Genomic DNA, 15,000 nt, shown 5'->3' on the forward strand with positions numbered 1-15,000 from the left:
CACCTTCATACGGATCAGGTCGTCTTATGATAAACTGAGAGAACTGGCTCGGAATATCTGTGTGTGTGTGTGTGTGTGTGTGTGTGTGTACGTGTGTATGTGTTCATGCGTGTGTGTGCTTGCACCTGCGTGTGTTTGTGTGTGTCTGTGTGTGTGTGTGAGTGTGTGTGTGTGTGTGTGTGTGTGTGTGTGTGTGTTTACGTGCGTGTGCGTGTGCGTTCGCTTGCACGTGTGTTTGTGTTTGTGTGTGTGTGTGTGTTTGTGTGTGTGTGTGTGTGTTTGTGTGTGTTTATGTTTGTGCGTGTGTGTGTGTTTGTGTGTTTGTGTGTGTGTGTGTGTGTGTGTGTGTGTGTGTGTGTCTGTATGAGGAAGAAAGACAGACAGTAGAGAGTGAGGGGAGAGAGAGATGGACAGTGATGGCTGGGACAGTTGGATCCAGTGAGAAAGAGGCAGATAGAGAGAGGAGCCAGGGGAGAAACACGGGAGAAACACGGGAGAGGCAGAGGGTGAGGGGGGTCAGATCCAAGGAGAAGGTTGCGAGACAGTTGGATCCTCTGAGAAGATAATGCACTTTGTCATTAAGTGGCTGATTTCACTCTTCCATCACCCTCGAGGTGTGACTTCATTTTTTTTACCCCGTTTTCTCATCCCTTCTTTCTGTAGAAAGAAAGACACTCCCAAGTTTTCAGAATACAAACATATTGTGACGTCGAGCGGAATGAATCGCAGTAGCAGGTTTCTTTGGCTTCGAGCCTTTTCAATTTGTCGTTGTTGGCCCACCCCCACCCAAACATGGACCTGGGAGAGGACAGGGCCCTGGCTCTGGTCTCTCTGGGGTCGCTGAGGTCAATGAATTCTGCTGTCGTCGCTGCCGGCTGCTGTGGGCGGCGTGGACTCAGAGGGCTCTGGAACCAGCGGTCACAGCGCCGAGGACCCTTGTGCTGTCGGAGGCACAGCAGCAGCAGCTCCCCTTGGGTTGCCACGACTCTGTTGCCGTGGCAGCTTCTCAGGATCAGGCATCAGTTGGTGTGCAGAGCCTCCTGGTCGATTGTCCCCCTCATGCCAGCGGCCACGGCTTCAGTGCCAGCGGCCACGGCGTCAGTGCCAGCGCCCACGGCTTCAGTGCCCAGAAGAAGCCTGGCTGCGGACACATTCTCTGTGACCCCCCCACCTGGACAGCAGATCCAGCCCAATGAGGCATGGGCCCTGGATGTTGGCCAACCAGAACGGGTGGTGGACCGTTTTACCAGCAACTGTTACCTGCAGCGACTGTCTCCCCTTGCATCTGCGCTCGCTCTCCCTAGTCACCATGGCTACATGAGGCGTGGTTCCATTCCAGCCCCTGCGGTCTCGGCTCACATCTTCCAGGCATCATTTTGGGGTGGGCCGTGGAGATGGGGGACCCCTTGTCCACCGAGGCCCGGCCGGAGGAGGCGCCTTCCAGGTGGCAGTCTACACAAAGTCCACATGGTCGACCTTGCCGGCTCAGCCTCAGCTGTTTATATATTAGTGGCTGGAGAACAGGTCCAGAGCACGTGCCCTGGTACCCCGCAGTGATAGCATCCTTCAGAGTGTCCTGCCGATCTCGATCTTTGTGGTCCCCGCCTCAGTCGCTGGGGAGCTGTAGTAGTGGCTTGTCCGGTTGCTTCTCCTTCTCCCTCGCTCTCTTCTAGGTCGACCCGGCATACTCCATGTTCCACACACGGAGACCATGAAACGTGCCGCACTCGCACCGCTTCGGCTTAGGCTGCCACCAGGGATCTGCGCCCACTTAGGCAAATGTGTTCCCGGGGTCGCTCTGGCTGCAAGCCCCAGACGATTGCCTGGAATGCGAGCCCCTCTTGCTCGCTGTCATCGTATGTCTGGTTACCGTGCTGGGTGTACAAGCGCAGGTCAGCGGCATAGACGCCTATGCTCTCCTTTTTAGACGCCTAGGCTCTCCTTCATAGACGCCTAGGCTCTCCTTTTTAGACGCCTAGGCTCTCCTTCATAGACGCCTAGGCTCTCCTTCATAGACGCCTATGCTCTCCTTTTTAGACGCCTAGGCTCTCCTTCATAGACGCCTAGGCTCTCCTTCTTAGACGCCTAGGCTCTCCTTCTCTCTTCTTCTCCTGGGCTTCATCTTCAAACACCTGCTGGCCAAACAGCACTGAGGTGCTTCCCTTGCTGCAGCGACCATTCTGAATATCCTCCCATCACTTTCACCACTTTCCTCTTTCTAGCTATCTCCATCTCTCTCTTTGTCTGTCTCCATCTCTCTTTCTGTCCGTCTCCATCTCTCTGGAAGTCATTATTTTGTATATGGCTTCACACGTGTAACCACACAAGTACACACTGTGAACATAGACCGCATAGACACTCGCCGCACATGTGCACACACACACAGGAACACGCACATGCACTCACACGCACTCACACACACACATACAAAACTGGGTCGAGTTGTGACAATGTGTGCCAGGTCTGGTTGGGTTTGAGCTGATTTGGTAAGGTGTGCGGGAGATGAGCTTGACTAAGGGGAGGAGGGAGGGCATTAGCAGACACTAAGACCCTTGAGGAAAGAGGCTATCTGAGGGGAAGACATGATTAAAATGGCCGGAGAGCTGTTCCATTTATTAAGACCTGACTGATGTTGACTCAGGTTCCCCGCTGAGCCTCAGCGGAGAGAGTACTCCGCAACACCTCCTAATGCACACAAACACCTCACAAACACTTTACAAATACCTCACAAATACCTCACAAATACCTCAAAAACACCTCACTAACACCTCGCAAATACCTGGCAAACACCTCACTAAAACCTCAGAAATACCTCATAATTACCTAACAAAAACCTCACAAACACCACACACACCTTTGCAACACCTTACATTTGGCTCATAAAGGAGACTTATCTCACTTCTAGTAGTGAAATCTATGGAAATATCTCAACGTGGATTACTGTGATTAAGCTACAGAGAAGCCTCAGCTATGGTTTTCAATGGAATCGTGTGATTTTGTGTATTTTGTTAACTATTTCATTTTTTTTTATTGTAGGTATATGTATTTTATTCAACTATACCTTTTCATGCACATCAAAACAGGTGAAATGTATAAATCATAATTAGTATCAGTATTCTGTATTGGCTCAGGCAAAACAGTGTGCTGAGGGAAAATCACTTTGATATTTGCTGCCACCATCTGGTTTTAATTTGTACTACACTCATCTACCTTTGTTCTCAGCACTGTTAACTGAAAGTGAAATTTTAAAATTGTAAATTAATTGTTGCAGTTGGTTTTTTTGCAGTTATTTTTAAAGTGAATAATATGGCGTAATCTTTACAATAAGCTATCATTATCAATTTGGCTCACAAAATTAACCAATATTACTGTAGTTTTCATTAAGGAAACATTGCATTTAACCCAAAATCCGACTAATATTTTGTTCTATATTATAATAAAAAAAAATTGCACAACAAAACATGTTTAAGAGTAATATGCATATTGGACTACCGTGAAGAAATCCTTTTCTCTTTGTAAAGCAACCAATTGTCTTGTCCATAAACTAATTGTGTAAGACGGCGCTGTTGGGCATGTAGCTGACCCGCTGGTCTGTGATTTCATCAGGCACCTCTGTGTCCATGTGAGATGAGGCCACTGTGGACGTGGTCACCCTGGTCGCCATGGTCCCTGCTTCTTTGTGCTTCCCTCCTCCTCCTCCTCCTGCTCCCTCAGGCACAGATGGGAGTCCCAGAGGAGGGGATTAAAGTAGAGATTTTCCTTGATTTAATATGTGCTTGAAAAACACAACTCTGTTGCATAAATCTGGACAAGGAACATGGTGTAAGAACATGGAGCATCCACTCAACCCTGCCACCACCCCAACCCCAACCCCCCTCCCCCTCCACCTTTTTTCCCTCCTCTCATGCTAAGTCCCTTCCCTTTGGTCTCACCCACAGAACAGCTGAGTGTGACCAGGCCAGATCCACACCCCAATGGTACCAGTGTGAAACCATATGGATGTTATGCATCACTCAATACAGTTTAAAATGATAATGCATGGGGTGGTTGTTTAGGCCCAATGGTCTCCTCCTGTTACCCTGTGTGGAGCTCTAAGGGGTGGCAGTGCCCCCCTGCCCTCATGTGTTATGGGGGGTAGCCTTAGCCTTAGCATTAGCGGGGGTAGCCTATCCGTCCAGTGGTGGCAGGTGTTGAAGGCTCTGAAAGGCGTGGACCAGGCCCGGGTCAGCACCAGCTGAGGGCCAGATGAGTCCCAGAGTCCAGAGCATCTATCTGGGTCTTCGGGCCAATCCTAGTGGCTTCACATGAGGACAGACCGTTCCTTAATCATGGCACAGGCCTGTGTTTAGAAAATTGGCGAAGGCTTTAGACGTCAACCAGCCGTCTTATTTGGGGATTAGCATGGTAGCCTTACAGTAATTCACTGGAATGAGGACAGCGTCGGGACACTCTGCCCCTGATGTCACGGCTTCCCCTGTTTTCCCCCGGACCGCTGTTAGACACACCCGAGGAGAGACACGAGCTGTCTGCCAGCTCCCAAAGTCTCTGCTGAGTGGACTATCAGGTCCAGCTTTCCACTAAGAGGGAAGGGATTCTGGATTCACCCCTGGCAAATCAGGAGAGATTTACTCCCTTTTTTCTGCTGTGGGTGCGCTGACTGCAGACCTGCAGAGGGAACTCCCGCCAAGCTGGCTGGCCTGGGCAGGAGAGATTGCTTGCCACATCTTCTTTCCCTAACTCTGGATGAGTGTAAGTGATGGATGAGTGTGATGGAGGGATGAGTGTGATGGAGGGATGAGTGTGATGGAGGGATGGATGGATGAATCTGAGGGATAGATGAGTGTGAGGGATAGATGATCTTTGTTTGTGTGTTTGTTCCCATGGAGATGCAAGATGTCGGCTAAAACATGTCGCAACAACTATGTAGACGCAGGTTTACGGGTACTGTGCTACACATGCAGCAGAATACAGAGGATTTTAGAGGGACGATTGTCAAAAGACTCATGTCAATCCCATGACATGGTGTTGGGTGCTACTGGACAGCGTGCATCAGTATGAAGGAGTGTGGGCTTTTCTGTGCTAGAATTACTAGAGGATCTCGTTCTCTCTCTCTCCCCCAATTCAATTCAGTACACTTTGAAGGAGAATAGTGTTTCCAAAGTGTAGATCACAGAAACACGGATTATATACTGAATATACAAGATGCAGAATCTGCGTGTGTGTGTGTGGGAAGCTGTGGGACCATCCCAATAACACACACCTGCCCATTTGCTAGACTGTTCCATTGTTTGTACTCCGAATGCTACTACTACTGACTTGGAAAGACTCGGATGGACCCGTCCTACCAAGGAAGCATCCTTGACTTGAAACACCCATTCATTCATTTGACCGGCGCCCCTTCATCCAGGATGCGTATGCACACAAAAAAAGAACCAAATGCAATTTGGAACCAATTTAATGATTTAATGAACTACTAGGCGGATTGTACGAGTAAACGATTTTATATTTCATAATTATTATTGCGCATTATATAATGAATGTACTGTATGTTTAACATGTTGAGTAGACTTTCTTCTCTGGATAACTGGAAGGGGACGGTGTCCCAGCATCCCACATTCTGCTCTCTTCTACCTCTATGTATTACCTGAGGGGAAGTTTGTAGTTTTTGACGACACCATTAATCATCACCAGACCCCCCCAGATTGTAAATGTATTACATGTATTTTTGTTCCCTTGTTCCTGTCAGGTGGTGTGGCAGAGCTTTTACTGCCCCAGCAAAAAGCAGAGGTCATCCAAGGCCAGATGGCGGTGTTGCCGGCCTGGTACACCAACGCTGTGGCCGAATCCAGCACCAGTGTCATCTGGAGCCAATTGGGAGACACAGCTGGTGACACACAGCTGGTGAGTCATTTGGAACTCAAGAAGAGAACATGTTAGAACACTCAAACACTAGAACACTAGAAATAATGTTGTCATGGCTACAGCTGTGGAATACTGGTTCTGTTCTACTTTAGCGCCACAGAAAGTGTAATCTCCTAGGAAAAGAGTGTAATGAAAAGGATTGTGTGGGGACTGACTGATCAGGAAAGTGTGTCCAAAGAGTGAGGGATGAGATGCATTGGGTTAGCTGTGTTGACCACACACACACACACACACACACACACACACATGCTTGTATCACATTAACAAGTTACGGAAAACTGTTACAAATTGAAATTTGCTTTGTTCCTCTCAATTGGCATGTAGGATGACCAATATCATGACCTCATGAAAAAAAATAACAAATGAAAAGTTAAATTAAGAGGATTAGTGGAGGTTGGCTGCCATCATTTTCGATGACATGGTTTGCCATTCTGTGTTGGTAAGCCCACAATGTTATCCTGAGACTTACATGATAGCCTGCCCATTTGAACTTATCTAAACCCACAGCTGGCACCCCGCCCTCAAATTATCGCACATGCCAGAAATCTCCGCACTTTCCCCTCGTCATCGGCGCTAACTCAATCTGATTGTATCAATATTTCCCTTGTACGTGTCTATGTCATGGGACATGTGGCGCATGGTGTTATGTCCTAGAGAGTAGAGCAGAGACAGGTGTTTTACTACAACAATATTACAACAATAAACAACAGTGTAGATTTAGGGAGGTCCATGGGGTACTAAATGTGATGTATTACTATCATTATTATTATTATTATTATTATTATTATTATTATTAAATGTGGACTGGAATAATCAGCATGTTCTGAAGCGAGCCACCAGCTTGTGAAGGCAGAGCTCTCGGGGTGGTGCAGGAAGCAGTATCACTGAGAGGTGCTGTGTGGTGGTGCAGGAAGCAGTATCTCTGAGAGGTGCTGTGTGGTGGTGCAGGAAGCAGTATCTCTGAGCGGTGCTGTGTGGAGTTATGGCCCAGTTTACTGTAAGAGGATGTCGGCCATCGTACCTCCACCCTTCAATGCACTCAATACCAAAAACCCAAAGAGGTGTCTCTAGACGTGTGCTCTTGTATGAGCCTGTGGGACTACATGCGCTCGATCCCAGATGACTCCAGAATGGATTTGAGCCCAGATAGAACCCTCTCCTGTTTGATTTCATTTGCAGATAATCTCCTATGCAGCTGGCGTGACTACTGTGAGCAGCACTCAGTTCAGAGGTCGCGTCAGTTTCGTGCATCAGATGCCCAGCAGAAATGTTTCCCTGTTCATCAACAACACGCAGGAGTCCGACTCCGGACGCTACCTCTGCCAGGTGGTCATACCCAGCAACCCGGTCACTGGGGAGATGACCCTCAATGTCAAGGGTAACAGTGGCACACACACACGCACATACACACACAAACACACACACACACACACACATGCATACACACACACACACACACACACACACACACACACATGCATACACACACACACACACACACGCACATACACACACAAACACACACACACACACACACACAAACACACATGCATACACACACGCACATACACACAAAAACACACACACACACACGTAAAAAACACACACACACACACACACATACACACATGCATACACACACACACAGGGACACATATACTACATACTACAGACACTTATAGTGTATATTTGTACACAGAGTATCCTCTTCAGCCTGTCATGTCCTCCACCCTTAACCCCTCTCTCTCTGCCCTGCTCCATCTCCAGTGCCTCCGTCCGTTCCTTCATGTAAGCTGACGGGGCGGCCCATGCTGAAGGGGAACGTCACCCTGAGCTGCAGCTCCAAGTCTGGAAAGCCAGTTCCTCTGTACAAGTGGACCAAAGCCAGCCCGAATCAAAATGTCTTCTTCGCTCCTATGCTCAGTAAGAAGTTAATTGTTAAATGTTATCTTTGCTCCTATGCTCAGTAAGAAGTTAATTGTTAGTTGTCTTCTTTGCTCTTATGCTCAGTAAGAAGTGAATTGACTCAACAGACAGTTTTTTTTCGTTTAGTTTTTTATAAGATCCTAAGTCTTACCATCCCTGACTTTATGTTATGAATGTAGGGCATGTAGGTTGCTTTGTCATCTTTATGTTATGGATGTAGGGCATGTAGGTTTCTTTGTCATTTTGTGAATGTCTGGAAAAGTGTGATATAGAGGGCCATCTGTACATGGGTGGGTCACAATGAGAGGCTGTTAGACCCTCTTTGAACCTATGGTAAAACTTGTACATAATGTAATTGAAGTGGTTTATTAACAGTAACAAGCAACCCAACTCATACAGATAAGTACATATTACTGAAATAACTACCCTATGTAAGTCTGATATATTTCCCTAAGTTTATCCATAGCATCTGCAGGATTGTTAGACGTTACCACGTGTCATCTTCCCTGTTTTCACCCGTAGACGAAACAGCAGGCACCCTAAAGCTGACCAACCTCACCAGCAGCATGTCAGGGAAGTACGTGTGCAACGCCTCCAACACAGCCGGCACAGAGACCTGCTTCATCAACCTGGAGGTCATCACCGGTGCGTAGATCAGGCTCACCCTACTGTACTTGCTTAACAGACCATGCTCATGGGTCAAGATCAAAGTTCATAAATACCCACAGAGCACTTATACATATTCCTGCACGGTTCTTTTTTTAAGATGAGAATACGTATTTGTAAATGCCTCTATGACAGTACTCCTCTATGACAGGAGTCCTCTATGACAGTACTCCTCCATGACAGGAGTCCTCTATGCTGTTGTGCTTGTGCAGTACCTGCATGATGGCTATTGCCTTGTGGTTGCCAGAGTGCTCTTTTTAATGACCTTCATAGAAATAAATAGAATTGAAATGAATTTAATTGAATTGAAACTGATGGTGTAATGCTGTTTTTTCCCCTACAGCCACAAATGCCGGCGTAATCGCAGGAGCCACTGTGGGCTCAGTGGTGGGCTTCATCCTCATCATCCTCGTCCTCATTTTCCTATGGACCAAGAGGAGGGAGGTGGAGGACGATCTGGCTAATGACATCAAGTAAGAGACACTTTCTGTATCTTTTTTTTTTTTTTATTATCTTGGTATCTTTGTATCAGGGTTTTGGTCTCCTTGCTAGCATCCCCATCTCCCATGTCCGGGACTGCCAGTCCAGCGTGGGACTGTGCCATCATACAGCACATGATACTCTTATGGGTAGCCATACTCACGCTTGTCTTGTCTGTGTTTGACAGGGAGGACACCCAGGCTCCTAAACGCTTCTAAACCCATGCTTCTGTTGTCTGTGATTGACAGGGAGGACACCCAGGCTCCTAAATGCTTCTAAACCCATGCTTCTGTTGTCTGTGATTAACAGGGAGGACGCCATGGCTCCTAAACGCTTCTTAACCCATACTTCTCTTGTCTGTGTTTGACAGGGAGGACACCATGGATCCTAAACACTTCTAAACCCATACTTCTCTTGTCTGTGATTGACAGGGAGGACACCATGGCTCCTAAACGCTTCTAAACCCATGCTTCTCTTGTCTGTGATTGACAGGGAGGACGCCATGGCTCCTAAACGAGTGTCCTGGGCCAAGAGTGGAAGCGGCTCCATCATCTCCAAAAACGGCACGCTCTCCTCCGTGCACACCAGCCCGCTGTCCCGGGACCTCCACCACAGCAACCACAACTACACCCACCACCCGCCCTCCGACACCGCCTCCATCCTCACGGCCACGGGCAGCATGGCGGGCTACCGGCCCCGGCCCACCGCCGACACCTTACCGGGCTACAACACCAGTGCCACCCTGCCCCACTCCGCCTCCGCCAGCAACATCGCGCGGCCCCCCAGCACCAACGGCGGCACGCTGCCCAGGCTGGAGCACGTCCAGCAGCAGGTGCCGCGGCCGCCCCCCGTGCCCACCGGCATGACCGCCGCCAACATCTCCCGCATGGGAGGGGTGCCCATCATGGTGCCCGCCCAGAATCAGGCTGGCTCCCTCGTCTAGCGCCAGCCCCCCAGTCCGTCAGCTCAGCGCTGGCCATACAGGGTGTACTGAATCTGGATATACTGGCTGACACCAATCAACAAGAAATACTGCTGACTTCAATCAACCACACACACACTGTTTCAAGTGCTGAGCTATTCTGAGGCCCGGTGTTGGAAAAGAGAGGAGAATGGCGGCGAATCCGATCTAAATTCGATGAATATTACTTTAACGTGACGATGAAAAGTCATTTGGAATTCATTTCAGAGGACACGTGGCATGATGTAATTTTCATTATTCTTTTTATATATTGTTTTTTTTTTCATTTCTATTAAGTATATGCAACATCTGTAAAAAAAAATATTGTTAAGATAATTTCATGATGTGATGATCATGATTTCATGTATTTTATAGTGAGATTGTTTGTATTTTTTTATATTATGTTTTCTCAGTGTAGGTTTTGAAAGGAAGTGAAATAATAATTTCTCTGCATTGCCCAAAAGCAAACGTCCTTTATTAGAACAAAACGTAAGTACTAATGTAGGTTTCAATCCATTTGTATCTATCTGAAATTGTATTGACAGTATTTTATTTTTTTAGCGACACAGGAATAATCCAATTGCCTTCACCCACCTCACACCAACCCAACTTCTCCAGCTCCTCTCCTCGTAGTGAAGTTTTGAATGCTTTGGTTGCATATGCACTGGCACCTGATGCTTAGAGACAGATGAAGCCTCAGAAGAGATAGTGGGTGTAGGCAGGTTGGCTTTTTAAAGTTAAGTAAAGCCGTAGTAAAGCCAGCAGCAGTATCTCGGAAGCATAAAGGCGTAGTTCACCCAAAAACGACTCTGCCGTCATATCTTTATCCTCATACTTGTGCTCACCTATAAAATTATTCTAATATCCAGAACTGTGCATCATTCTCCTCTGTTTGCATTTATTCTTTTAGTAGATGCCAAAAAGCATAACGCATGACGTAAGGAATAATGTATGGTCCGCCGGTCAGTCCTTTCAATCCCTTCAGGACGAAAAACAATGCAATCTAATGTATAGCCCTCCGCTCCGCTACCCTCCGTTGGGGTCCTATTCGTCCTGTCGGGATTTATTTTCCTATACTGACCGGCGGACTATACATTATCCCTTACATATACATGTTCATCAGTATGAGTGCTCCCCAGGTATCTAACCCATGACACTGGTATTGTTAGCACCCAGCTGTCCAGCTGTCCCTGCTCTGCACACCTGATTGACCTTATCAATGGCACTTTTGATTAGCTGAACAGGCACCTGGTTAGGCTACGCTGGCTTTAATCAGGTGTGCAGGGAACAGAGGCTCACTGAGGACATGCAGTGGAGAGGGGGCGGGGGGGCGGGGAACCTCTAGTTATACGTTTTAAGTATGTCAGTCATTATTTTAGGATCTTTTTTTTTTTAAACCAAAGAAAGCCTAGGTCACAAGTCACTTCAGGTTCCTTTAATTAATGAAAGTAATGTTATTTGGATGACGTCAAGGGAAAGTCTGTGGCTCATATGAAATAAAAACAGTAAAATTCTAGTTCATTCAGTAGAAAAGAACATCTTGCACAGCAGAGCTCGCTGCAGGTGAGGAACAAGCCATTTCTAAACCTCATCAGGGGTCAATTAAGGCCCCTTTACTAAACACCTGAATAGATTACAAATACATGTATATTTACACAAACAAATGAATGAATAAATTAATATTCACCAGCTTACAGATTGTGCATATAAAAAAACATCCTCTAACCTTTAGGATTTAGGTATATATATATAGGTGTATATTTAGAACTCGTCATGTCAGAAAAATAAAGACATCATCATTAAATATAATCAAATTAGATCACATATTGTACTATGTATTGTAATGCATTTAACACATTGTTGCGGCCATGAAAAATCTCATCTCTTATAAGTAATGATGATAAGCATAAGTATGAGTAAATGCTGAAAATACCATTACTAGTGTCTTCACAGGAGTCCTAATTGTGGGCAAAGTCAGCACTTAAAAAATTAACTTTTTTTTTCGACTTTCAACAAAGTGAGTTTGAGCATTTCTCCTGAAACATTTACCTCAGTCATGTCCATCTTACGTCTGGCTCTGGATTGGATAGGACTCGGCCCAGATACGGCCCAGACGAGGCCAGAACCCGGCTTCCTGTGCGAGTCAGCACACTCCCAGCACTATGTACTTGGATGACGGGACGGGAGGGTGGCCAACCCTAAGAGGTGGAAGCAGGAAGGTGCTGTCCCCAACCAGTCGGGTTATCTAAATTATTTTTTTATTTAAGTTAGTTACAGCATTTTATTTTTTCTTCTGTCTTCGTTTTAATGTTTTACTTTGCTGCGTGAACATGTTTTTATCCTGCACTCTTTTTATGAGATACATTTTTGAATTGATATAGAATTGAGACTTGACATAAGTGAAGATATGATATGATATGATAAATATGAAGATATTTAGTTGTCATTTGACAGTTTGTAGTTTTTGAGTTGATGCCAAAATGATTGTCTATTGCCAGACACCCAAATAACTTGTCAGCTATTTCTCAAACGATGTATTTTTTAGAATCACTTTTTTGTTTGTTCCTACATTGAAGCACCAAATACAGTATCCATGATTTTAAAAGACGCCTCTATTTATTATACCATGTTTGTTGTTATCTCTTTAGATTTACGTGAGAATATTGTTTTAACTTCAGTGCATATATTACTGACTGACATCACTTAATTTCCAATGCCATGTTTCATGGGGTTCTTCACACTGGGTGCATAGCAACGTGTGAAAGACTTTTATTGTCATTTTGGATTAAAAGATAAACTGTTGTTGATGGTTTCAAAAGGCGCTTCATTAAAGTGTAAAAACATGTGAGGCTCGTGGGCTTTCCGGCACAACATGATGCGATGTGGCTGCCAATCATATCACAGTCATTTCAGAGTGGCAGTCGTTAGTGCTGTTTTGACAAGGTTTGTGTTGTACAGCATTTTCCACTGCTCTCTGCTGCCCCCATCCGATGGCCGTAGTATTACAGGGACAGGGGTGCTGTATGATTGTAACATCACAACAACATACACGCCACTGCCACGGTCAGCAAGAGGAACAAGAGGGATCAACTCTCACTGAGATGCTACAAGGTAGCAGTCATTTATTACTATCATTATTATTAGTATTATTATTATTATTACTATTAGATAATAATGTAGTAGAGGAGTAGAGGTAGTAAGATAATAAGATAGTAGAGGAGTTTGGAAATTCTCCTGGGTGTTAGACATAGAAATGCACAGTTACAGATTAATGGTTCTTGTAAATGATCATACTGAGTTCATGTCTTTAATGCACAGTTACAGGTTAATGGTTCTTGTAAATGATCATACTGAGTTCATGTCTTTGTCTAAGAATGTCCTGTATCCATTAAAGAAAGAAAGAAAGAAAGAAAAGAGAAGGGTTCAGAACACGAAGAATGACTCAAAAACACACTGAATAGTGGCAATCATTCTGCAAGGTTTATTTTCAGCAATAAACGTGTTTTCTCCTCCATGCCTTTTAGCGAATAAGAAAAATACACATTAATGATATGAGCTCATCTTACCAGGGGGAGAGTTAACCTAGTGGAATGACTCAGCTGCTCCCCGTTACATCCCCCCAAAAAATGAAACATTAGTGACAGAAGAAAAGTGACAGGAAGGAGAAGATACTGGGCACATAATAATGATGCGTAAGAAATTAAAATTGTCACCTTAATTATGGAAGTCACTTACGATTCTTCTGTTTTTTTTTTTTTAATACGACTGGTAAATGTGACTCAAATACACGTGCACCTCTAAGATGACACTGCAGAGATGAAAGCACAATTATAATAATAGTAATAATAATAATTATAACATGTACAAAATATATCAAAAAGACTAAGTTGTTGTACATTAATTCCTTTTTTGAAAACCTGTTGTGTTTATCTGAAGTAGGGTATGGCTTGTGACTGAGCGTACTGGACATTCCTGGGTTAAGCCTGAGTGGCAGAGCATTGGAGTCCCTGGCGGGCCCTTAGACAAGGAGACACATACATTTTTTTTCTTAATATTAATCAGCATTATTATTGAAAATATCTGGTCACAGAATATTTTACACCCTGTAATAGCTTATATGTCCTTCAGCCCATACAGAAGCAGGGCCAGGCCAAAGAGAAGCACCAGGCGTTGGCACACAGGCCTAGTGGATGCTCAAGCGCATGTGTGTGTGCGTGTGTGTACATGTGTATGTATATGTGTGTGTGTGCGTGTATGTGTGGTGTGTGTGTGTGTGTGTGTGTGTGTGTGTGTGTGTGTGTGTGTGTGTGTGTGTGTGTGTGTGTGTATGTGTGGTGTGTATGTGGGCGTGTGTGTGTGTACATGTGTGTGTACATGTGTATCTGTTTGTGCGTATGTACATTTATGTGCAGAAAGCGGAAAGGGATCCATGAGCAGAGGCCGAGACTCATTCTGAGAAGCGAAGTACGATGAAGAGATGGTAACGATGCTGTTTGGCATTAATGAGTTGGGAGCTCATGCAGCTATGCTGGGGGGGCAGGAGAGGGAGTGGGTGGGGTGGACTGGTGGGCTAGGTATACCCCTCCACAGGCATCCTGGCTGAGTGATCTGTGGCGCCTGGGAGGGGTGGGGGCATGGGGAGGCGGACGGGGGACGGGGGACGGGGGACGGGGGGACGGGGGTTAGTGAACTGGCAGGCTGGGTACACCCCTCCACAGACATCCTGGCTGAGTGGTCCGCAGGCGACTTTAGGTGGGACACAACACTGAAACAAACACAGATTGTAGATTTTATTGCATTATAGAATTGTAAATCTTTTTTTTATTATTTATAATAATCAAATCAAAGGCCAAATGGGAGTAGAGGCGGTACCTTTTAATATGTAGTCAGTCAGCAGGTTAGGGACCTTTTCACTGTCTTCCTTCATGGCATAAAGAACTGCAGATGATCAATAAATAAAGAATATATAGATCAACACAACAGGGGATCATGGGAGAGTACTGTGGGGTAATGTAACACAATAGGGGATCATGGGAGAGTACTGT

At 45.6% G+C, this 15,000-nt stretch overlaps 2 protein-coding genes across 3 annotated transcripts in view; one reads left to right on the forward strand and one right to left on the reverse strand.

The window, feature by feature from the left end:
* The window catches only part of esama (endothelial cell adhesion molecule a), a 42,004-nt gene extending 30,262 nt beyond the window's left edge, over positions 1 to 11,742 (forward strand). Inside the window, exons 2-7 of the mRNA XM_012827665.3 lie at positions 5,747 to 5,901; positions 7,102 to 7,300; positions 7,690 to 7,845; positions 8,371 to 8,493; positions 8,858 to 8,987; positions 9,487 to 11,742. Of these exons, the coding sequence (XP_012683119.1) occupies positions 5,747 to 5,901; positions 7,102 to 7,300; positions 7,690 to 7,845; positions 8,371 to 8,493; positions 8,858 to 8,987; positions 9,487 to 9,937 (1,214 nt within the window). The 3' untranslated portion in view covers positions 9,938 to 11,742. The remainder of the gene's footprint in view (positions 1 to 5,746; positions 5,902 to 7,101; positions 7,301 to 7,689; positions 7,846 to 8,370; positions 8,494 to 8,857; positions 8,988 to 9,486) is intronic.
* A 2,547-nt stretch (positions 11,743 to 14,289) lies between these two features.
* fez1 (fasciculation and elongation protein zeta 1 (zygin I)) overlaps positions 14,290 to 15,000 on the reverse strand; it is a 10,182-nt gene continuing 9,471 nt past the window's right edge. For both annotated transcript variants that reach the window (XM_012827620.3, XM_031572191.2), the window contains exons 9-10: positions 14,828 to 14,893; positions 14,290 to 14,720 (exon numbers count right to left, since the gene is read on the reverse strand). In XM_012827620.3, the coding sequence (XP_012683074.2) occupies positions 14,704 to 14,720; positions 14,828 to 14,893 (83 nt within the window). In that variant the 3' untranslated portion in view covers positions 14,290 to 14,703. The remainder of the gene's footprint in view (positions 14,721 to 14,827; positions 14,894 to 15,000) is intronic.

Source organism: Clupea harengus, chromosome 8 (genome assembly GCF_900700415.2).
Source record: "Clupea harengus chromosome 8, Ch_v2.0.2, whole genome shotgun sequence".
NCBI classification, from domain to species: Eukaryota; Metazoa; Chordata; class Actinopteri; order Clupeiformes; family Clupeidae; genus Clupea; species Clupea harengus.